Genomic DNA, 26,305 nt, shown 5'->3' on the forward strand with positions numbered 1-26,305 from the left:
GTCATTTCCTTCTATTTGCTCAAGACTTATGGTCCCGATCCCGTTGCAATACCTTTATTTTATCATTTTAGTATCTTGTATTCTTATTACTTTTAATCTTGATCACTCCGTAACTTTAATTTCTTCTCCTGGTTATAATGTAAGAGATTAAAAAGAAGTCTTAGTTATATTTACAGCAACTGATAACGTTCCAGCATGTTGTACTCAGACTGTAAAAACAAATGACCTATTTGGCATTTGATACTGAAGGGGCACGTCAGGAAGTAACTCTGTGTACACATACAATTCCTAAATGCAAGATTAACACATACTTTCTCTTTTTAACAATTCTGCTTTAATGAACAATATATGAAGACCCCAGGTGTGCGCACAATGTGATTTTGGCTCACTGCTGGTTTTTTTTTAAATAGTTTGCTCACCATGCATGTTAATGTTGCATTTGGGATCATGCAGATGTGTGCATGTGTGCTCTACAACTTACTTTTGGCCTTCTCACTCTTGCGTGAAGGCTTCCAGCGGATGCAGGAACGATGTTCATCCAGGTAGAAGAGTCTCACCAGCCCTTTGGATCCTGCCTTCAGCTTCACCATCTGTGTCCCAGACTGCATCACACTCATGCATCGCTCCACTGCGGAGAACAACATACACACGAAACCAAACACTGAGAGCTCAAATTTAAAAAATTATTTGTATTATTTCAGGAAGAAGTAAGGTAAAGTGTCAGAGAATGGCCCAGTTAGTAGCACAGCCAGCAGCTGATGTGAGTCAGCGTCCAGGCTGCAACAGAGATGCTACTGTGTGAACACACAGGGCTACTTTTCTGTTGCCCACTGACCTGCTGCTTAGAGCAACTCAGAGGAAGAGGAAATAAAATGTTCTTAAAGAAAGAGACTTGTCTAATGTATAACAAGTTTCACAGCGTGTCTGAAGGCTGTCATAAAAAAGAAATCTTCACATCATGCTGAGGCAGGTGGAAGCAACAGTTAGGCTACATTCAATGCTGCTGCATCTCTTTCTAAAGGGTCTGTTTTTAAGGATTTTAGTCTCTTTCCTGTGGCAAGATAAGTAGAAGCTATTGTCTTTGAGCGGCTCAGTATTGGGGGGGGGGGGGGGGGGGGGGGGGGGGGGAAACTGAAAAACAAACGTATTAAAATTAAAAGAGCAAGAAAACAGTTTTGCAAACTCAGTGAACCTGTTATTCTGGATAATTTACAGACTTTACTGCCAATGACAGCCTATTTGAACCAGTTATTTCCTACAAAGCAGTTCAAAGAAGGCTGGTCCAACAAGAAAAGAGTATTAGTATTTTAGTTTATGTGCTCAAAATGTGGCAATTTTACACTTCTGGGTTGAAAATTATCAAATTGCAACACACGTGTAGACTGTTTTGCTTAGAGGAACATCCACCTGTTATACCATAACAGAGATTTGTGAATATTAAACATGTGAAAGTCCTAACCTTGTAGGTTTTTTCAGCTCTAACCTTGCATTTATATATGTCTATGTACTTTTAAATCTTCCCGATGGCATGGTTTTAATGTTAGATAAAGGACCAGAGACAGACAAATTAATTCCTTTTTTTATTTATAAATTAACATAACCACAATTTAATGCATTTAGATGTAATTGTCAATGCAAGAATGTTAATCGATTAAAATAAATTGACTACTGTCAAATCTGTGTTTTATTACAATTTTTATGTATTTGCTTAAGAAAATAAATAATTTATTAATTGATATGTTTGATTAAATATTAGCCAAGTGCATCATATTGTCCAGGGGTTGTACAAAAGACCAAATTAGCAACATAGGGCAGCGATGTAGCATTTTCAAGTTCAACATCATCTTGCAGTAGGAATGTGGGTGACTAAAACCTATAAACCATCATATAAACCGTGTCTTTGAAAAAAAAAAAAAGAGTTTAAAAAAAATAGGTTGATTTTAAAAAAACGAACAAACTTCATTGTCAACTACAATGGTTTTGCTTTAGACAATTATAGCTATTACCCACACCATGAAACTTGTCTATGTTATTTGTTGTTTTGGAAAGGTTTTGTGAATGGGAGGATTTGGATTATATCAGCACTGGTATGCATTATCCTTGTGCTTCTGCAGCTTATTTTAAATTGTGTGGCATTTACAAATGTATCTGCCCTGCAGCTCCAACATGACATAATCACATGCTGATTGCAACGTGCTTAACATCTGAGCACAGGCTGGTGAAAGCTCAACAATGCATTGTTGCACTACTGTAAGTGTTGGATAAATATTACAGTATTCTGGCAGTTTTTATAGAGCGTAAGATCAACTCAAGTCTCTAAAAAGGGGTACTAAAATGAATAGAAGTGAAGTGTAAGAAGAATAAAACCAAGACCAGAAGGACTGAAGAGGCTGTGTGGAGTGAGTTTATGCTTGATTGCTATACTGCCATGCACCGTCCAAGCATTGAGAATGGATTAAAGAGAAAACTTCAGCCTTTTTCACTTTGTGACTGTGCTTGTTTGGCAGAGATACAGATAGGCCTGACAACAGAGAGAAAGTGAGATTTCTACCCTCATTAGTAGAGCCTGGGTATGCAGGCATATATGTGTGAGTGTGCTTGTATAAAGTGTGTTTAACAGACACTAAATGCAAGATGTCTACATTATTTTATTGCACATGTATGTATTAGATGCACGAACCAACAGAATTTCCATTATTATAGAGATATTACTGAAGAATTTTAACTAGATTGCCTATTTTAGATAAATGTGACACTTTACATTTGTGTGTAGATCAGCCTTTAACGATGAATAATGTTTAACAGAACCGTACTGCAAGTGTTCAGTGGCAAACTGGAATCTTTAAATGTTCAAAAGAATATATTATATGAGTATCGCATTATTTAAAATAGCATAGATCTTTATATTGTTTTGTAACAACTGGATCCAATTATGTGTGTATTTCCTTACAAAATCATTCAACCCTTTTGTAAGGAAAAACTATCAGCTGACAAATTAATTGATCCTTTCTAAAGCATGGCATTAAGTGGATTAACAGTCAAATCTCGGAAACTGAGCTGATCTCCTCTTTCATGTCCACAATTCATCGTAGCACCAAAACTATAGCCGAGGGTGGGGGATTACCAAAACTGTCAGGACAGCAAGTGATTGCTGCAAAGATCCACAAATTCCGATTAAACCTAGAATAGCACCCAAAGATGCAGACCTCGGTCAAGCAGTTCATTTTCACTTATTTTGTGATTTCAACCCTATGTCATAGTTCTACATTCATTCTATATATACTATTAGAGTCATTGAAGATCAAAACGTATCTTTAGCACTGAAAATAACTCATCAAATGCTTATTAAAAAATAGCAGTTTTGTCAAAATTCTTTTTTTAAAAGAAACATCTAGGATAGTTTTTATGCCATATGTGAGCATAATGTTGCATAATTAATATTGTTGCAAATTCTCAGAAAAATAAGAAAATATTACAAAAATCTGTCCAGTTGTTTTTGCATGAAGTTGCTGACAAACAGACAGATAGAGAGATAAATTTGGGTAAAAGCTGTCATGGTTTGGACTTATTGTTTTCTGTTTTATTTAGTAGTTTTTCCTGTGATCTCACCCGTTTATTGGAGCCTGTTTTCCTGACCTGGTTTGATTTTCTTATTTATTTCACCTGTTCCTCGCTAGTCCCTTAGTGTTTTTATACTCCTTGGTTTTGAGTTTCCCTTGTCAGATCATCTTGTTATGTGTCCGACATGTCTTCAGATCAGTCAAATATTTGCGTCTCATCAGCCATCTGCGTCTCATCAGCCTCCTGCCTCTCTGTCCTGCATTTGGGTTCCCACATCTCCACTAACTTTGACACAATCACAAAGCGGAATCACAATTTTCTATACTTATCCACTAATCATATGAGCATTGTTCAAGCAGCAAAAGATTGTAAACGTTTTACTTTCACTGATTGCCAGAAGCAGGAGTTGATAGCAACAAAACATCTGTGAAACGCGATTATCAGTCTTGCACAAAAAAGCTTTTCATCCTTGTATAATAAAAAATTACAGCTTCTACCTTCTACCTAGAATTCTGGTGTGTCTCTTCACAGTAACGGCCCATTTCAGATCCTCACAACATGTTTATAAAAGTGAGGTCAGTTCTTGACTTGGTCTGACTAACATGAAAACACATCTAATGGCTGTAAAAATAGAAATGTTTAACTTCTTGGGATAAAAACACCACAAACCCTATTGTCAGTACACTTAAAACCCATCTACTAAGATTTAACGTTCAAATCAATCTTTATCATACCTCCAATATATGTCAGTTCACTATTATAAATTCTGAAAAAAGGCTGGATCTGAACACTGCACTATGTTCATTAAACTCAGCCACATAGTTTTGATGTAAACTTCAAGAATCAATAAATAAAAAAAATTACCAACCACTCTAAAACATATAATTGCCTAAGGTATTGGTCTTTTGAATGAAATTCAATTTTATTCAGGTCTTCTCAAGTATTTCTTGCTCATTTATTTATTTTTTTTATTTATTTATTTTTGTCTTGTCCAGCATTTAAGCAAGCAGACTGATGTTCTGGATGCTGTGTTCTGCTGAGCAAATTTATTTTGCCAAGGGGAACTTTTGTAGATGTAATGATCCCCTTGTATTTCTTGATTCTTATTTTATTTTTCAATTTGTTTTGGATAATAGCTTGTATTACAGAGTTTATGCTGCTGGACCCGACCGGAAAGGACAGGAAAGGGGCAGAAAGAGAACAGAAAAGAGAACATAAAAAAAAATAAAAAAAAACAAAAGAAAGAGATCAATGCATACATGTATATGCACATACATACCCACCTACATATATATGTATATACACTCGCACATACAGTATATATATACATATATACAGACATACATACATATACACATACATACACATGCATACACACACATGTACACATACATGCATACATAAAGATAGATATACATACATACATATACACATACATACACACACATATATATATATATATACATATATACACATATACATACTCACATACACACACATACATATACACATACACATACACACACATACACATACATATACATACATACACATACACTCACACATATGCATACATATATACATATCCATACACATACATACATACACATACACATAAGTACACACACATACCCACCCACACACATAAATATATACACCCACACAAGCCAACTCTAGATTCGTGGAGAACAAAACCGTTGACAATCATGAGGACCAGAAACTAGCAAGTTAAGTCAAAAAGACAGAAAGAGAGCTACCTGCTGTTAGTGAATAAACTTGCTGGATGACTCAGTGACTGTGACACATGCAGAACATTCATGCAGAACATTCAGAGTGGAACGTGTTTAGAGAAGAGTGATCATGCCAATGTGACCCCGCCCGCCTACAGCTAGAGGAAGGCCAGGAGAACCCAGAGACCCGGGTAACCGACAGTCACCCCCAGGTACAGATCCCAACCCCCCCACTCCAGAGCCAGCCATGCATCTGCCCAGGAGGTGGCGAAGGAGGTGCCCAACCAGAGTCCCCCGCAGTCAGGGGGAACAGGCCCCAGCAGGCCCAGGCCGGCAAGGGCCGATCCCGCCGGGCACCGGCCACCTAGGGCAGACAGAGCGCAGGCCCCAGGGCCCCAAGAGCCCGTGAGCAGCCCCCCGCCCCCGCAGGCAGAGGGCACAGCCCACACCGACGGAGGACCAGGATCCCCAGACCGCCACCCAGCGGCAGCCAGGTTGCACCCCAGCGCACCAGCTGCGCCCCCGGGTACAGGACACCCCCCCCCCACCACCAAACCACACACACATATACATGCATACCCCCCCCCCCCCCCCCAACACGCACTCCCCTCACACATATACATGCATACCCCCCCCAAACACGCACTCCCCTCTCAACCCCCATCCACACAACCCTCTGCAATCCATGCACATCATCCATCACATATACAACCCCACCCCACCTCTACTCACTCACCCATACCAAGTCACACGAACCCCAATCGCCCCCGCCCCCACACACGCTCACCCCCCCACACACACGCTCACACCCCGCCACCCCATCCCTCTACTTCTACCCAACCACACATGCCCCACCAAACACCCCTCCACCACCCATAGCCCCCCTCCAAACTTCACCCTCACTCACACATCCCATTCCGCATATACAACCCCCCTACACACACACACACACACACACACACACATACCCTCACTCCTCCAACACAGGCACACCCCAATACAACCCACGCGCCAACATACCCCTCCACACACACATCTACTCATCCTCACACATCCCTATCCCTTACCCACCTATATCCCCAACCCTAATCCCCCCCCAGCCATCCCATCATCCATCTGTAACCCCATACACCCACTCCCACACATCCTCACCTCACCCCTCCATCATGTCCCATGTGAGATACCTCAGAGGGGGCAGAGGACAGGATGGCCCCGATCAGGGCCCCCATAATTACCGCCCACCACTCCCAGCGTCCCCCCCACCACCCCACAGATGCAGCCGACCCAGCACCCCCCCAGGGCCGGCGACAACCCTCCTACAGCCAGGCCAGCCCAGACTTAGGCCTAATGGACGGCACTCTTCCCCCACCCGTACCCCCCCCCCCAGTAAAGCCCCGAGAGCAGGGGCATGAGAAGACCCTATCGTCCCTGCCTCCCCCCCACTTATGACTGATTGTGAAGTATGTATTAGTTGCAATTAAAACTGAGGGAAGTGCCACGCGGTGTTGGGAGAGGGACCACCTAAGCAGCCCCGCCCACCATACACCGCATGCTCTTCCCCCTAATCATGTGAGTCGTCAGTGTTTTGGTGTTTGGTGTCTAAGTGTAATTAAAACTGGGAGGTGAGCCGAGGCTGGGTGCAGCGATCAAGACCACCTTGATGGCCTTTCTCACCACCCAGCGCCACGTGCACACCTCCCAATACCCTGCCTGTGTGTGATGGGGAGCGGGGAGGAAGAGGGGTTGAGGGATTTAAGTCTGGAGGAAAGTGAGCTTTCCTCCAGAAGGTGAGCCACCCGCAGCACTGGGCATGCCCCCTACTCCCAGGGCCCCCCAAGGACCAGGACAAGCCGGGGACAGCCATCCCCGTAACCAGAGCCTTCGGCGACTCTAACCAGAGAGTCATCACCGACCCAAGAGGGGACCAACTCACCACATGCAGAAGGGGGGCACGAGGACAAAGAGGAGGCGGGGCGGCAGAAGGGGAATCCCAGACCGATTGTCCACCGCCCCCTCACTCACAGAGGACACCCCCACCTGGGGACATGAAGTCCCCCCTTGTCCACACATCGGCACTTCACACTGTCTCAGCACACACCTACAGCCACACACACACACACTTCCGGACACATTCAGGTCCACCCAGCCACCCGTTCAGCCCACCCTTAAAACCATCCTCCTGACCCCCACGTCACATCCAAATCTCCCCCACTCCCATCCATCATATCTACACTTATCCACCAACCTACCACACACATGCACCACCCACTCCCCCATACATACACCCCTGCCCCCCCCCCCCCCCCCCCACACACACAGACAGCACGCCCCCCCTCCCCCCTCCTCCCCCCCCCACACACACACCCGTATACATGCACCACCGCCACTCCCCACATACACGCATCACCCCACTCCCCTACACACACGGCACTACCCCCCCCCCCCACAGACACCACGACACCCCCCCCCCACACACGCATCATCACACTTCCCCACCCACACACATCCACATACCTATGTACCGCCACCAGTCCTCAACGCACACCCCCTACACACATCCCTCCATACACACTCACATCCCATCCACACTATCAAACACCCCCCACTCAACAAGTCCCAGGGTCGCAACCAGGCACCAGAGCACGTACCTGCCCGCCGCCACAGCGGCAGGTCCAGGTCAGCCCAGCCCCCCCCCGGCACAAGCCGACCCCCCACCCCCAAGAGACAGGGGACAACCCCGGGCACCGGAGCCCGGGACCCTTGCTCATTTATAATTGTTGCTCAAGAAAGAAAATCAGACTCCCACATACTCACAACAATCCCCAAAAAGTTATTATGGAAAATAGTATCCATTCATTCATTTTCCATGCACAATTTATCCTGTTTGGGATCAAAGTTTTGAAAACAGGTCCAGTATACATGTACTATATTATTTACAAGTAAAAACATTTAAATACAATTTTTTGCATGGACAAAAAGTCACATGAATTATGCAGACCAATAACTCAAAGACTTCCCCGTTCAGATTATTATTACAACCAGAATCAGCCAACTCAAAACATACACACTGAAAATAAAAATGTTCAAAGAAATTTCAAATGAATGCACACATGCAAAAATGTAAAAAAAAAAAGCATTTTCTGATGACATGGCTTATTATCTTTAAAGACAGCAAAAGTCAAACCTCTCATGCCTCTAAAACATGTTTAAGTATATTTGACAGGACACACACTCAGCAGCGTGCTTGTCAACAACCTCTCTGTCCTCAGGATAAGCTTAGCAATGGCTTGAATTATGTTCAGAAATTTGATGAGTTCTTTCAGTTGTAGATATTTGCTCCAGAATTATTATCAAAGACAGGCATAAGAACAAAAATCCAGGATTTGTGTATTACCACCCACAATGTAAGCAGACCTTACATTGTGGGGGATAATCTCTGATAAAGTTAAGCGAATGCGAAAAAAATAGGTAGTGGTTCTCTCTGGAATCAACTGGTAAGTTCAGGTTTTACGCTGGCTAAAAAAGCTAAACTCTATGACACAAATTCTCTGCTTCAAACATAAAGAATGAAATAATAATATATTTCAGAGTCTAAATAGTAACAGTGTATTACATCTGGCAAAAAACACACAATCAATGTTTACCTGTCCACTTCATGACTTTCTATCTATCTGATAAAAGTTCCTTTTAAGGTAATCTTATAAAAGTCAAAAGATCAACAGTAAATTATCTAATCATTTTAAGGTAATAAATTTAGCTTTGTCATAACAGATTTATTGTGTCATTATTTCTGTGCTTGTTTGCTTGATATATTTGTATAATATATTTGATTAATTTATCCTAATAAAATTGTGAGATGACCTGAGTTAGATGTTGAGGAGATTTGGGGAAATAACTATGCTAAATCTTGGTGCAGTTAAAAGAATTACACAAGTATTCTTTTATTTATTGTGGTAGATTTTTCTTATATGTTCCACCAGCTGTAGTTAATGAATAAATTTGATTTTCAGGTCATCATAATCATTTCATGATAACAGAACACAGTTTGACCTCCCGTGGGCTCACCATCTGCGGGAGGAGCCGTAGGGGTTGGATGCAATGTGAGCTGGGCGGCAGCAGGGGGCGGGGACCCTGGCGGTCCGATCCCCGGCTGCAGAAGCTGGCTCTAGGGACGTGGAATGTCACCTCTCTGGTGGGTAAGGAGCCTGAGCTTATGAGCAAGGATGAGAGGCTCCGGCTAGATATAGTTGGACTCACCTCGGCTCCGGAACCAGCACCCTCGAGAGGGGCAGGACTTTCTTCCACTCTGGAGTTGCTCATGGTGAGAAGCGCCGAGCAGGTGTGGGCATTCTCATCAGCCGCCAGCTTGGTGCCTGCACGTTTGGGTTTACCCCAGTGGATGAAAGGGTAGTTTCCCTCCGCCTTCGGGTGGGGGGACGGGTCCTGACTGTTGTCTGTGCTTATGCACCGAACAGCAGTTCAGAGTATCCACCCTTTCTGGAGTCCTTGGAGGGAGTGCTGGAGGGTGCTCCTTCTGGGGACTCCATTGTTCTGCTGGGGGACTTCAATGCTCACATGGGCAATGACGGTGAGACCTGGAGGGGAGTGATTGGGAGGCTTGGTCCCCCCCCTCTGAACCCAAATGGTGTTTTGTTATTGGACTTCTGTGTTCGCCATGGATTGTCCATAACGAACACCGTGTTCCAACATAAGAGTGTCCATATGTACACCTGGCATCAGGATTCCCTGGGCCGCAGTTCGATGATCAATTTTGTAGTCGTATCGTCAGACCTTCGGCCACATGCCTTGGACACTCGGGTGAAGAGGGGGGCGGAGCTGTCAACTGATCACCACCTGGTGGTGAGTTGGCTCAGATGGTGGGGGAGGAAGCCGGTCAGATCTGGCAGGCCCAAACGTGTTGTGAGGGTCTGCTGGGAATGTCTGGGTGAGTCCCCTGTCAGAGCGAGTTTCAACTTCCACCTTCAGCAGATCTCAAACATGTCCCGAGTGAGGCGGGGGACATTGAGTCCGAATGGGCTGTGTTCCGTGCCTCTATTACTGAGGTGGCCAACCGGAGCTGTGGCTGTAAGGTCGTTGGTGCCTGTCGTGGCGGTAATCCCAGGACTAGTTGGTGGACACCAGCAGTGAGGGATGCCGTCAAGCTGAAGAAGGAGTCCTATCGGGCCTTCTTGGCCTGTGGGACTTTGGAGGCAGCTGATGGGTACCGACAGGCTAAGTGGCATGCGGCTTCGGCTGTCGCCGAGGCAAAAACTCGGGCATGGGAGGAGTTCGGCGAGGCCAGGGAGAAAGACTTCCGGAGCCCTTCAAGGCGATTCTGGTCCACCATTCAGCTAAGGAGGGGGAAGCAGTGCTCCATCAGCACTGTGTACAGTGGAGATGGGGAGCTGCTGACCTCCACTCGGGACGTTGTGGGTCAGTGGAAGGAACACTTTGAAGACCTCCTCAATCCTACCAACACATCTTCCGATGAGGAAGCAGAGCTGGGGGACTCAGGGGTGGACTCTCCTATCTCTGGGGCTGAAGTCGCTGAGGTGTTCAAAAAGCTTCTTGGGGGCAAGGCCCCGGGGGTGGATGAGATCCGCCCGGAGTTCCTTAAGTTTCTGGATGCTGTGGGGCTGTCCTGGCTGACACGCCTCTGCAGCATTGCGTGGACATCGGGGGCAATGCCGCTGGATTGGCAGACTGGGGTGGTGGTCCCCCTTTTGAAGAAGGGGGACCGGAGGGTGTGTTCCAATTACAGGGGAATCACACTCCTCAGCCTCCCTGGGAAGGTCTATTCAGGGGTCCTGGAGAGGAGGGTCCGCCGGATAGTCAAATCTCGGATTGAGGAGGAGCAGTGTGGTTTTCGTCCTGGTCGCGGAACAGTGGACCAGCTCTATACCCTCTTTGGGGTCCTGTAGGGGGCATGGGAGTTTGCCCAACCAGTCTACATGTGCTTTGTGAACCTGGAGAAGGCATTCAACCGTGTCCCCGCCTCCTGGCTCCTGTGGGGGGTACTCCGGGAGTATGGGGTACCGGACCCCCTTGTGCGAGCTGTCCGGTCCCTGTACGACAGGTGTCAGAGCTTGACCCGCATTGCCGGTAGTAAGTCGGATTCGTTTCAAGTGAGGGTTGGTCTCCGCCAAGGCTGCCCTTTATCATCGATTCTGTTCATAACATATATGGACAGAATTTCTAGGCGCAGCCGAGATGTTGAGGGGATCCGACTTGGTGGCCTCAAGATTGGGTCCCTGCTTTTTGCAGATGACGTGGTCCTGTTGGCTTCATCTGGTCGTGATCTCTAGCTCTCGCTTGAGCTATTCGCGGCCGAGTGTGAAGCGGCTGGGATGAGAATCAGCACCTCCAAATCTGAGACCATGGTCTCAGATTGGGTGGGTGCAATCATAGGGTGGATTGCCCTCTCCGGGTCGGGAGTCAGGTCCTGCCTCAAGTGGAGGAGTTTAAATATCTCGGGGTCTTGTTCACGAGTGAGGGAAGGATGGAGCGTGAGATCGACAGATGCATCGGTGCGGCGTCTGCAGTAATGCGGACTCTGCGCCAGTCTGTCGTGGTGAAGAAGGAGCCAGAAGGCGAAGCTCTCGATTTACTAGTCGATCTACGTTCCTACCCTCACTTATGGTCATGAGCTGTGGGTCGTGACCGAAAGAACGAGATCTCGTATACAGGCGGCTGAAATGAGTTTCCTCCGCAGGGTGACCGGGCTCTCCCTTAGAGATAGGATAAGGAGCTCGGTCATCTGGGAGGGTCTCAGAGTAGAGCCTCTGCTCCTCCGCATCGAGAGGAACCAGTTGAGGTGGCTCGGGCATCTGGTCAGAATGCCTCCTGAACGCCTCCCTGGTGAGGTGTTCCGGGCACGTCCCTCTGGGAGGAGACCCGTGGTGGCTTTAGCTCAGAGCAGTCGGCTTGTAAATGGGAAGTTGGGAGTTCAATTCCAGGCTTCCCCTGACTATGTGCCAAAGTGTCCTTGGGCAAGACACTGAACCCTAAGTTGCCACCCCCTATCATGGTATTAGCAAGTATGTAAGTTGCTTTGGATAAAAGCATCTGCTAAATGACTGTAGAATAGACCCAGGACATGCTCAAATCAACTTATCACACAGAAGAAAGCTTAGTGATAAAGCTATCCTTTTTTTTTTTTTTTTTTTTTTTTTTTTTGGATAAAAGCATCTGCTAAATGACTGTAGAATAGAATAGATAGAATAGACCCAGGACATGCTCAAATCAACTTATCACACAGAAGAAAGCTTAGTGATCTCAATGATCAATGACAAAACCACCAAAATACCTATTTGCAGACAAAGATGCTGATCCCAGTCTGGTCAAGTGTTTAAAAAAAATCACTACCAAAACAGAGCAACACTATGTTCAATGACAGGTAGCATGAGCTAAAACAACTAAACGAAGAGAGTGGAGGTAGCATGTACAAACTTAAACAGAATAAGCTGGGATGTGGTCCAACAAATACAGAATGCCATCATTTGCAAATCTCATAAAACTCATATTTTATTTCAGATAAACATATCACATGTTGAAATTGATACATTTTTCATCTCAAAAGTTGGACAAGATGATGTTTACCATTGTTTAGCATCCCTTCTTCCTCTCTTCCCCTTATCTCTCTGTTAATGTCTGGGAGGTGAGGAGACCAGTTTCTGGAGTTTTAAGAGTGGAATGTTTTCCTATTCTTCTCTGATGCAGAACTCTAGCTGTTCAACAGTCCTGGACCTTTATTGCCAGACTTTTTATTTCACAATTCACCAAAAACATTCTGTCAGGGAAACTTCTGGATTATACGTAGGCCAGTTCAGCTTGGACTCTTCTCCTGTAAAGTCAAGCTGTTATAGTGGAAGCAGTATGGGGTTAAGTTGTCTTGCTGAAATATGCAAAGTCTTCCATAAAAGAAACCCTGCTAGACGGGAGCAGATGTTTATTTAAATCCAGGTTAAAGACCCACCTGTTCTCAGGTGCACTTGAACAGTTTTTATTTCAAAGTCCAAACCTGTTCTATTTCTTTTAACCTAAACATTTTCCTTTGTCTTTAGTTTCTAATTTAAAATTATGCATCTTGTTTTCTATTTTAAATTGTCACAAAAAACAAGCTGGATGACCCCTCAACTGTTCAGTCTGCATACAACATCCATGGGTTCCACACAAAATAAATTAACTTGTGCAAAAAATTACAAAAATGCACAAACATTAATATTTTACATACAAGTATTTTACATGCTTTGTTTTTTTATTTTATCTTCAACCTCAAAAATCTAATTGTGTCTTGTTAAAAAGGCTCCTGGCAATAAATGGTTAAACATGTTTACATGGATAGCCTGATAAACAAAGACAAAACTGCATTCAAATCAGCTACAAATGCATGAGAGGTTTAAAGAATCCAGAGCTTCACAGCTTTGTGTGTAGATGGTGCATTTAAGGGCACCATTTTTAATGATTTCTCTGTGTAGTTTTTACAGCCTTTTGTGCGTTAAATGCGTTACTGTAATCAAATTCAAAATGAGTTCAAATGATTTTACATGACATGATAACATGCTTCATTTTCAATAATGGATTTGTTATCTATGGCATTTTTTGGATAAAATGTGGGCTCATGAGATTTGCAAACCACTCCCTTCAAATCTTACTTACATTTCATAGTAAGCCCTATCTTTTTTAGTTTTCAGATTCATTATAAGCCATTTTCATCATGCAGATATCAAAATAAAACATTTGCAAGTACTTTCCACTATTGTGGGAGTTTTCCACTGCTGTAGAATATCCTCAGATATTTAAGAGGGGAGATAGTTGAGGAGAACTGATCAAAAACTTGAAAGTAGGTCATTATGCATTATTTATCTCACATGGTCACTTCTGAAATCCACAGCTTCATGAACAATAGAATTTAAAGAAAGTTGCTGTCAAATGTGGGTTTGTTGTAGTATTGATCACAGTCTACTTTATGAAAAGTCTGTTCTATTGAGTCTTCCCATCGAAGAACTCCACAACTAATATAAAACATGCTTACCAACACTACTTCAGCCCTAAGAGACAAAACCTCAACAGTTAGGTTTCAAATAAATGAACAATTTCTTGACAGCAAATTCACGTCTACTCCTGCAGATTATGAATATAAACATTTTTTTTCAAGACGCATGCAGATATATTTTACAAGAAAAAGCAAAGGAAAATAGAAGTGTTTTTTTTTTTTTTTGCTCTCGTTTTTCGTTTTAATCCAGCTCAAGCTGCAACACAAAAAAAAAACCCTGCAGAGATACAGGAATGTCACGTGCAGGTTGCTCCACCATCTGAAACAGCTTACAACAAGTCAACTAGTATTTTCTGCACCTTCCACCCCAACATCTTCCACTCACTGTCTACATCTCCACCATGAAAAACCTTGAGAAGAATCAAGTCATCATGAGGAAAGAAAAGAGAGACTGAGGATCAGATGGGAATCAGCTCCTTATCATGGATGAGAACTGATGAAAGTAGCTTCCAAATGACCAGTAAGGGTTACATAAAATGGTCTGGGCCTTAAATGCCTTGAATTTTATTTTGTTTTATTTTTTTCATTTCTGATTATTAGAATTGAGGAATTTATCATATAATTGTACAGTTTAGTTGGTAGTTTCCCTATTCATGTCTCTTTAACCCCACCTGTCATGTCTGTGCAGATTATCCCCACAATGCATTTTTTCTTCTGCTTTGCTGCTTGTGGCCTCGGTTTTACAGTAGAAGGAAGTCTTGTGCGGCAGCTACATCAAATAATATAAAATCTTTCTTTTTTCTTTTTAGGAGGGTAAAGGTAAAAGAAAAAATATATAATGGCAGCCCAGCCCTCCTTTTTTTTTGGCTTTCTTACTTTTATCTGCTCAGTGTATCAATTGTTGATGTGCGTGCATGCTTACATGTGTAAAAACTCATCATCTCTGTTGGCACAGAGCAGAGAGCAGATCAAAGCTTTTTCTTGCCACGGAGGCCGAGGCAATTCAAACACATTTTAATAGGGTAGGTGATGAAGACACCTCTGTGATAACCTGATGAACAAAGCCCTTCCTCACTTGGATCCATACAATGAGGCCTGAGCACCTGGTGTGACATGATCAGTAACAGCAGTTTTCATTCATCACTTTCAATCTTGACTGTCATTTTTAATCACAATAGGATGCGAGACCCTGTTCAGCCAGGACTGCAGCCAAATTTCTATCAGTGAGTAATCAGAAAGAGCTAAAGTATCAATTCTTGAATAATTCCATATGTGATTCTCGTTAAGATTTGGTCTGAGGGTAAGTATTAGAATAGACAAGAGTCCAAAGATTTATCATAATTTATTCATAACTACATATATTCATATTCATCAGCATCTGCCTGATCCTTCATGTGCTATTCATGTGGCAGAAGACACCAACACCCAACTACCCCAGCCAGTGCAACTGTGATGAAACACAAGAAGCACAATCAAACAAAACAAACTGGCCAAATGAGTGGTTGATATCCACAAAGTATTTGCTGCCATTCTGGTTTGCCTCTTGAGATGTAATGGTTTATTCTGTAAGATGTGATCCAGTTTTTGGATGACTTGACATCCACGGGACAAACTGAATGGAATTTCCACACGATTAGTGCAATGATGAGTGATGAAATGTACAGAAAACCACATAAAAGCCAGCCGGATCTTACATTATGCGTAGTGATCAACAAATAATTAAGGCAAGCCTTCTGCAGGTTGGTGAGAGAAAGTAAGAAATTTGGTCATCCTGAGGGATATTCCAATACATAACCATGAGCTTCTGCTCTGTCTGTGCTGTGAATAACGCGATCAAAAATATGCACAACATGAACATACACACATTTAAAAATAGCTATGCAATAAAAAAAAAAATTTAATAAAAAGAAACAGGTCTTAGATCAGTTGAAAGGGCAAAAATTGTCTCTGTTTCTTCGTAGGTTTGATCTGTATAACACATTGTGCTATATTGTCTAGACTGGAACAACACAAATACACACACACAATTTTATATTTGCTTACCAATTTGTGTAAGCCTGCATTTTTGTGGTACAGCCACGGTGCCACCAATATGGTATATGTTACATGCCAGGAGAGTCGCTCCAGCACACTTTTCAGCAGAACCATACATAAAGGCGGATCGTACTTTATGCCGAGGTAAACCAGTAGGGCCAAACAGCGATGAGCAAATTTCCCCCATTTCTTCACCCGAGAAAATCGTAAGCCAGTAAGGATTCAGCTCACAATACAGTCAGCTGCACTTGTAGCTAAAAAAATGTAAAAATAAAATTAAAATACAAAAAACAGCTCTGTCTTTCTTCACATCAGACTTGACAGATACTCCAGAATGACCTCAGACAGTGAGTCTTCATGCTCCAAACAACAACCAAGAGCACCAAAACTCCAGCAATTCATCTTCCTTTGCGTTGCGCTCTGATCTGCACTGGTGCCTTCATCTGCCAGTCTTTTCTGTCTGGAAACACACACACACACGCATTTCCACCTTCCTCTTGGTCATCTGTTTCCACTCCCACCTCCTGCTCTTCCAATCCAGCTGTCTCTGATGTTCACAGGTCTCTCGGAGCAAGTGCAGCTGTGTCAGAGTGGCTGCTAACATGCTACTCTAAAGCACACTGTTAAATCTGGCATTTTGCAGCATTGTTGTGTAATTTATTCTGTGATTATAAAAAGCAGAGGGAAGAGGATAGTGCAGCTTACCAGTCGGTTTCTTTCAAGTCAACTAGTGGAATATAGAGAATTATGACATAACATTCATGATAATGCACTGTCAAGAGCAACATTTAATGGGTTGACATGTGGGATGAGTGTATCTGCTTGTGTGGTAACAGAAATGTCATGCACCGTACATCTGTCCATCCTGCACTTAATGCTCTGCTAGTTCAAAAAAGCTTTTCCCTCCTCAGAGGGAAGTTAGTGAAGCCACGCCTACTAACCACACTGAAACATACACACATACATGTGTATGTTGCCTCTGTGCTCAGCAAAATATAACTTGGTTTATGTGTGGCAATAAAGACGAGTGTTGGAAATGGGTGTTGGGTGGGTTTGTGCGTGTGTGTCAAGGCCGGATTATCTTATGGGCATTGTGGGCATGGGCCCAGGGGCCCACACCCATTGGGGGCCCATGTGGGACCCATGTGGGGCAAACACCAGCAGTGTGGACATGAAAGAAAATTTACATAAAAGCCAGAGTTACACCACAGTATCTAGTGTGTTGCTGCTGGTACCACTGGCTGAGAGATGTTAGAAATGTTGTTTCAAAGTGTGTCATTCATCATTTCCACAATGTTATGGTGTGGAACGGGGGCCATGGAACACTCTTGGCCCAGGGGCCTGTGCACTTTTAATCCGGCCCTGGTTTATGTGTGTGTTTGTCAGAATGTGTGACAAGCTGATGGATTTTTCTTTGTTGTGCTTTTATAATGTGTGCAGCATTTTGTGTTACATTTTATAATCTGGAAAGTGCTTTTTAAATCAGGTTTGATTTGATTTGATTTGATTTATACATGTGAGTTTTATGAGGAAAACCTCAACATGCATACTTCTTTTGTAACCAATAGTAGACCCTGAGGAAGTGTCTACACCTCCTCATGCGAAGAATGTTTGATTGTTTTTAAGCAAGTGTTGATGGGGATCGCAGAGACGTCACTTACAACTTAGACAAGTGCGACTTTGGGAAGGCAACGGTCACCTACTTGGTCCGACAGGTAGGCCAAAGACAGGTGTGCCCAGTCTACACTAAGGTTGCTGCTATTTCTGCTTTTCCATGTTCCTAAAACCAGGAAAGCTTTGCATCATTTCTTCAGGATGATGGGTTATTATCAAATGGAAAGAAAAAAGAAACACCTCCTGTCAGCTTCTACTTAAAGAATAGAAAGCTATATCATCACACCTCTGCAGCTATTGACAGTTTCTAATATCCTAAAAAAATTGTTGGATCATTTTTCATCAACCAAAATTTACACAAGTGCAATTTTGCAGCATATTTCACACAGTTCCAGTAGAGTTTTTTACATGATGACTCTATGCATGCATGTTTTCAGAGTGTAACTCCATTTTAGAGAAATTATTCCGATTCTCTCCATTTTGTTGTTTTGCTTAAACAGCATAAAGCTTGCTCCAGAAAGGCAGCCTATCTCTGTAAACTACTATCGTGTGTTTTTGTTTCATGGCTACATGTACTGACAGGTTTTAAAAGACAATGTAGGTGCATCACTTGCTGAAAATCACTGCCCTACTCATGGAGTAATGAGTAAATGTCCACTTTTTCACACTTCAATTCTAAATGCAGAGTTTTTCCTCCTACTGCAGCCGGCAAAAGCTGGTAGTCTTCTGCTCAAAGCTACGTTTATGCAGCAGTGATGTAGCTTAGCAAAAAATCTAAAAGAAAAAAAAGAAAAAAAGGGAGACAAAACTTTCACTAAGATGGAAATGGATCTCAGCAGGGATGTGAGTCTTCTGCCAATGAATTCCTACTCTGTAGTCAAATGTAGTGAGAGGTGTGACAAATCTGTAAAAACCTGTGACAGCAAAGTGTTTGGGCGTGATGTCCGTGATGATAGCCAAAAATGTCAAACTTTAAGTATTTCAAGACTGTCAGTATAGACTCTCTCATGGAAAATACAACCAAAAGGTAATATTTATGTTTTAAATAAAAAACAGTTTTTAAAAAAATTGATATTTCCAACAAATCAGTTCTGTAAAGATTTTTCTGGATGTCTTCAGTTTCTTTAAAACTGAAATGAACATATCTCTCTAAAATGTATGTAATTTCCATTTAATAAAAGCCAATTCTGCATTTCATTTTTAACTAAAAAGCAGTATTTAACTATGAACTTTTTACCAACACAGCCATGAAATAAAAAGAAGACAATAAACCTCAAATTATACCATGTATAATCCTATTGTCGTTTCATTTTACGCACACTATATACCAGTCTCCTTCCTGTTTCCCTGTTCCTCCCAGGAAATTCAGCAGCTTATGAAATTAAATTAGTCAAGCGCAGAGTTCTGCAGCAGATGATGACTTCTGGATGAATGTGTAGGGAAAATTGGGCCTCAGCATGGTGGGAGGAATGCCACAGCACATTTGTGACAGTACTTATCTAACGCCTTCCCGAAATGTGAATTCCATCACCTGCTCCACCAGTAGGATGGTCTACGAAGTGTCTACAGGGTGGTCATGTTTGTTCAGGCATGAACTCAATGATGATGTGGTATTTTGCTGATTCTGTTTGACCTCTTTCTTTTTTCTGTTCAGGGTGGATGTCTGTTGCCTTTCCCAGCATGTACAAGGTGAAGAGCAGGTAAACAGCCTGAATCTGTTGCCAGTCAAGATTAGCACAGCTGGAGAGACACTTAGACTCATGTGTGTAGGACAGCTACGGAGCCTACAGTCCACTTGTTGTGTCACTGGAAGCAAACAAAGACAAATCCAACATGAATGCAGTGGCATTGTAGTAACTTGTTTCCCAATGTTCTGTGTGATAGAACACAACCACAGATATGCAAATAAATTTATTATTAACAGTCAAAACTGTAGACCTCATTACTCTTATTCTGATATTTTCTCACCAAAGTGTCTCTAAGATCAAAACATTGGCAAAACAGATTCTCCTTCTTGCTCAGGGTTAAAATAAGAAAGACAGTTAATAACATTCAGTGGAACTTTTCCCACACATGAACTTCCAAATACATCTACATAATTATGTCCAGACAGTCACAAGTCTGATTTCACTCAGTGGTGGACATGTTTATGGCCTTCTCCAGCCTCCTGGAAAATGATGTCTTCCTATTCCTATTGTAATTTCTGCAGAAAGGATCGCATTCCAATAACTCTTCATATAAAGCGATGCCACACATGGACCCATGAAATTTCTTTATATACTAAAAAGATGAAGAAATAAAATAATTTTAATGAAACATTGAGTGGGCTTAAAGAACTATGACAACAAGCTGCAATGTTTGTTTGTTTTTTTGTTTTATTTTGTTTTTTTTTTATTTATTGTTTGTTTGTTTATTATTATATTTATATTCTTTTATATTCTTTTTATGATATATATATTATTTATATATATTATTTATTATTATTATTATTATTATTATTATTATTATTATATTATAGATTATTTTATTTTTTTTATTTTTAAACTCATCAAGCGAAAACCACTTATCAGTGAGACAAACCAGAGAAAATGGCTTTATTATTTTTCGGAAACATAAAGACTGGACTCAGGTCAGGAACAATAGAACAATGGAACAATGTCACATGGTCTGATGGGTCCTAATTTACCTTGTTCCAGAGTGATGGGAGCATCAGGGTAAGAAGAGAGGCAGATGAAGTGATGCATCCATCATGCTTAGTGCCTATTGTACAAGACTGTGGGAGCAGTGCTATGATCTGGGCTTGCTGCAGTTGGTCAGGTTTATGTTTAGCAGCATTATGCGCCCAAAGAGGTCAGCTCACTCTCTGCATATACTGAATAATCATGTTAATCAATCAATGTGTTTTTTCTTCCTTGATGGTGCAGGCATATTCCAATATGACAATGCCAGGACTCATCACATTCCAGCTGTGAAAGAGAATTGGGGAAAATGGTGCATCAATTTCTTACTTCACAACTAAACCCAAATGAGAATTTTTGGGGTGTGCAGGACAAGGCTTTGAGTGCAGTGGTCAGAATCGCCTGTCATAAGTACAATATCTTGAAGAAAAGTTAATGCAACACTGGATGGAAATAAATCTTCTGACACTACAGAAGCTCATCAAAAACATGACAGCAAATTCAGAAAGCACCACAGACCACAGCTGCTATGAGGGCGAACACTGCTTAAAAAATATATCAATCAATTAAAAAAAGAGGAAAATTGAAATGTAATCATTTTTAACTAAGGCTTGATGATTTGGAAGAAATCAAGGTTCCTCTTTGATTACGCTACAAGTTATTAAGAGGAATTAACAATACCAACTAACTGTACAAAGTTGCCATTGTGTGATAGTTTGACCTGATTCTGACCCAGAGTGATGTGACTAATTTCATCATCACAGCTTGGAGCGAAATGCTGCTTTTTGGGAAGAGTGGCAAATTTGCCTTCAGAGTGTGGCATGATCAGACAAAATGTCTTGTGAAACAGCTGAAAATTTTCAACCATTTATTGAAGATTACAGATTGCTGTCAGCAGCTAGCGTGGGGCTCCACAACTTAGTTTTCCTCTCATTTTAGTCTCATTTATCTGCATAAAAATTGCACTTTGCACATGGCTTTTTTTTTGTTCACATAATTTGTGACTAAAAAGATGAGTGTCTGACTGGTGTTTCTGCCTTATGGCTACATCAGGGATGTGGCAGTGTGGCAGAGACAAAGGGGGGCAAAAGTGAGACATCATAGAGACCCTGCTGAGATTCATCCCTGTGCACATGGCGTATTTTGTTAACATAACTTGTGACTCATAAGCCTTCACAAACTTTTATTACACAGCATGATAATGCTTAGGCATTAGCTTGGATTTTTTTCAGTCACTCTGATTTACCGTGTAAATCAGCTTAACTACACCATTAACTTCAGTACAGGTATTGTATCCTTCCTCATTATCCAAGCAACCCCGCTGTCATATCCCTCTTCCACCAATATGAATCCTGTTCATGGTCATAGACCTAACTCTGATCCAGTATATTAAATATGCAACACCAACTCTAGTTGAATCATAGATTTTTAAACATTTGTTCTGAAGAATATTAAATATCTTCCCTAAATTTAAAAGAAATCAGAACAGTAGTTTGAAAATATTAATTCATAATGAAAAAGAGTGTGATAAATACCGTCATGTAAAAAAATAATCCAACAGTTACAGTAAGCTTACTTGTGGAATGACGACTTTACGGCATGAATGTTAAAAAAAAAAAAAATCCATTTAAATTTGCTGATTTGTAATCTAAAAACATTATATTCTAATCTGGCATATGTTAAATCAAAACTGCTTGAATAAAGTCAATAAATCCCAGATTGTGTAAATTCAAATCCCCTCCTCCCTGCATAGAACACAAATAAAAATCTGCACATATTAAAGCCTTAACAGCAGGTTCTGCACGTCTATTAAAATGGCAATCAACAGCAATGTGTCCTTACAAGCAAACCTGAAGCAGTTTATATTTGAGTGCAATGCCAGTCCTCAGGGGACATACTGAAATTGAAATACATTTTAAAGCAAACTAATTATGCGAAACCTGTATAAAATAATAGGTTAGAAAAAAAAAAAGTTTAAAAAAGTACTCTGGTAGGCTGAGTTCTTAGCAACATAAAAGGTTAGGAAACACAGGGAAATGATGAGCAATAAGAAGGAAAACGCACTCTCTTATCTCATGGCTACTCACTTCACCTAATTAAGTGTGCTCAAGGCAGTGCTCAACTCACCAAAGCTACAAATGGATTCCCAGGTCCCCCCAGGGAGCAGAGTGTGGAGCTGTACCAGAATGAAAATAAACACATGACAACTGCAGCATGATAATGCATTAGACAAAGATGCTACAGGGGGTTCCCCGAGTGGAGTTCAGCACTGACTTCAAAGAAGGGAAGGGAAGGGAAGGGAAGGGAAGCCTGCCTGCCTGCGTTTGGGAACGTGTGTGAGATCTTTTTTTTTTTTTTTTTTTTTTTTTTGTACATTCATTTAAACCACTGTTGACTGCTCCTGCTTGGTTAAAGCACCAAAAGCAGGCTGGATGACTGTGTGTAGACTGAGATACAGTATCTCTGGCAGCAGAGCCAAGTTGTCATGCAAATTGTCTGATCTCAGCTCCTCCACAAGAAATGTTGGGGAGAAGTCAAAGCTTCCTGCCTCATGCTTTACTTCTGGATGAGAGAGTATTCAATACAAGTAAATCAAACTTCTGGAAACCATAATAACTGCAGAGACGATGAAAGGAAGTTTAAGAGATTTATAGTTTTATAGAGACTTTTCTTCATGTAAATGTACTGCTGGCTGCCAGCTGCAGATATAACCTGGAGAATTCCAATAGGTTTTAGAAGCTAAATTTTTACCCCCAGTCTGCAGTCTGTTTGAGGCTAGAACAAATGTGACGCACCAATCATTCAGTCAGCATGCAGGCTCCACAACTGTGCAACTCATCATAGACATTTTATGTCATGCACATGATGATCCTTTGGAACCCAGTGGGAAAGGGAAGAGCAACAATGAATGTGACACAGATTTTTGGATTCACTGAGTGAGCAGTGAAAACAAATCTGAATAAAATTTCCAAAAACTAAGGAAAAGAAGGGAAAATATGTTGGGTTTTTTTTTTTTTGTTTGTTTGTTTTTTTGTTTGGTTTGTGTAATTTTGCACTGCTTGAGGCAGTGTGGCAGAGACAAAGAGAGAAATCCGAGGGATGTTGAGATTCATCATCAGTACAGGGGAGACACATGAGGAAAAAAAAAAACAAAAAAACATTTTGCATGAAAAAAAAAAGCCATTCCTTCCATGTGCAGGAGATTAGCAGCCACTGATGCTCCTCCGGTCTGACTTCTTTTCTTCCTCAGCTTGCTCTTATATACAGCTCATCAAGCACAAATGCTACCAAGATTAATAAAGAGCTTTCGTGTCAGCCCCTAAGAGTCACAGAGAAACAGAAACACGCAAACTCCCAGCACTGCGGTGCTGAAGACTGACAGCTTCGCACATTCTGTTTTTTAAGTCCTGAGGATGCTCCATATTTTCTACACCATTCAGGAGAGAGCAAAATGGTTGCTCTAATACCCCAAAGATGGGGCTTCAATGTCCATATTGAAGCTCTGTCACATTGTGTGATGCTCAACAAGCCCTGCAATGGGCTAGAAGATGATATGCTGATGCCAACAACCATCCTGTCCAGCTCTGTTTTTGAACTATGGCATGTGGTGATGCTGTGTGTTCTGTCAGATTCACAGGCATCTTTACACCAATGGCATTGTGATGACAGGACATATAAATCAGGAGCGGTTAGATTTCTGTGGACAGGGAAGACGGTGCAGAGCTACAGAGGATGTGTTCAGATGCATAAGGGTAAGGACTAAGGGCACACCAAGTATCTTCAAGTTGACAAATTAAGAGGCTTTTCTGCCCCCTAGTGACAATTACCAAGGGGCATTTTCAGCATCAGGGACAGTTTCCTGCTGCTCCACAGCTGCTCTTAATCACGAAATCTAACATAAACTGACAAAAATCCCTCATCTTAAAATTCACATTAAATTTTCATTTGGACTGTTTTTTGTTTCATATAAGCCTACAAAACAAAGGAATGAATACTATACTGAATATATACTAATACATGACAATCCTTCAATTAAGAGTCCTTCCTCGTTTGTTGCAAAATGGGTAATTAAATTCTCTACAATGAGCGCGACAGAGAAGCAGGGAGTCAGCCTGTGTGCAATGAGCATTAGAAGCCACCAAAATAAAAGCAGTGCGCCCCACTGAGACAGTTTAACCAAACATTTTAAATGCTTAAAATGATTACTTACCCCGCTCAAAACTCAAATTTCTGCAAACTTCAATCTCTGCCATTGAGCATTGGAGTTGGTAGCCTCACAAGGTCCCTCCATGCGCTTTGGACATCTTTTGTTATTTTTATTTCCTATGTGTGTAGCGGCTTGAAAAACCAAAATGCCAATAGAAAATGTCTAATTGCTCAGTTTTTCCATGATTATTAAACCTGTCAAAGAAGCCCTCCATGAAGATGAAGAGTCACTTTAAAAAATAAAATAAAATAAAATCCAAAAAAAGCTCTGGAATCAAATTGCTCCACAGTACCTGCCTCTACTGTCTGCGGAGTGGAATCACAAACCTCTCACATCCACAGCCTCTGCTCTGCGCGCACATCCTCTCCTCTCATCAGGCGCAACACCGAGTCAAAACGATAAGCCGATTTCATAGGCGGGGGAGTGGATGTTAATAAGTAACAGCTTAGGACGGGCGTGGAGTGAGCGAGAGGGAAACGATAGCGCACAACACCAGAGTTGTCCATTTGGACATTTTGCCTGCTTTTGGCTCTCAGTTTGGACAGTTTGAATTCCCGCAAACAAAATGATTTTGCGCCACATCCGCGTGATTATTTGTTTCAGATCAGGTTGTCTTCAGTGCGTAGCTTCAGAAGGAGAAAAAGGCATGATTGCGCAGTGATGCCAACGCTATGACCCACTTTGTCTCTGAACCTTCCTCAGTTTAGATATCAGTGCTCGCTCAGAGACACAGCAAGGAGGGGAAAATGCTGTTTGCATATTGGAGTTCTCACGGAGGGTGTACAGTGGCGGAGAGGGTTCCGTGGTCATCAATTACTTGAGGGTTTTTTTTAAGCTTTTTAATTGGGCATGAGCTTCTTTTTTGTGTGCGTATTTCTGTGTGTCCAACAAGAGGCGTGTCATCCCGGTGGAGTCATTTCCCTAATGAAAGTCTAGTCACTCCGCAGCGACCAGATTAGTATTGTTCATTGGTCCACACGAGTGCCATTTCATTTAGGATTGCAGGAGAGAAACGTGGAGTGACCGAGCTCACTCACCGCAGACGCACAGTTCTCACACTAAAAAGCAGAGGTTACCAAACAGAATAGCTGGTTCTGTCTCGATTTAAAAAAAAAAAAAAAAAAAAAAAAAAAAAAAAAAAGAGTCGTCCTCACTTCAGTGCAGCTTTTGTGCAAAAGTCTGCTTTTCCATCACGCTTATGCTCAAAAAGATGCAAAAACTGGTTTGTTTGAGCTTTCCTGGCATTTGATCACTTTGATTAAGTGTTCACCTTTTCATGCACACCTGCATGATCACACAGTTTCCGCCCTCCCTCCACCCGACTGATTTCGGAACCATGGCCAAAACAAAACTATCATCCACTCTGTAATTCACCACAGATTGGGTGAAATTACTGAGCCATTGGGAAAGAGACTAAGTGATACAAAGTCATGTGGAAAATAAATGCTAAAAGAGAGAAAGGTTTAGAAACTGGTTTTGGACTGAA

The 26,305-nt window shown here is 42.0% G+C and overlaps 1 protein-coding gene across 1 annotated transcript in view; it reads right to left on the bottom strand.

Moving 5' to 3' along the window:
• Positions 1 to 26,305, bottom strand: part of LOC306760205 (1-phosphatidylinositol 4,5-bisphosphate phosphodiesterase eta-1-like) — a gene marked incomplete at both ends in the record, with an annotated part of 63,271 nt that overhangs the window by 36,022 nt on the left and 944 nt on the right. Inside the window, one exon of the mRNA XM_079246004.1 lies at positions 482 to 628. Within this exon, the coding sequence (XP_079102130.1) occupies positions 482 to 628 (147 nt within the window). The remainder of the gene's footprint in view (positions 1 to 481; positions 629 to 26,305) is intronic.

This window comes from Telmatherina bonti (genome assembly GCF_933228915.1).
Source record: "Telmatherina bonti genome assembly, chromosome: 9".
Classification (NCBI taxonomy): domain Eukaryota; kingdom Metazoa; phylum Chordata; class Actinopteri; order Atheriniformes; family Telmatherinidae; genus Telmatherina; species Telmatherina bonti.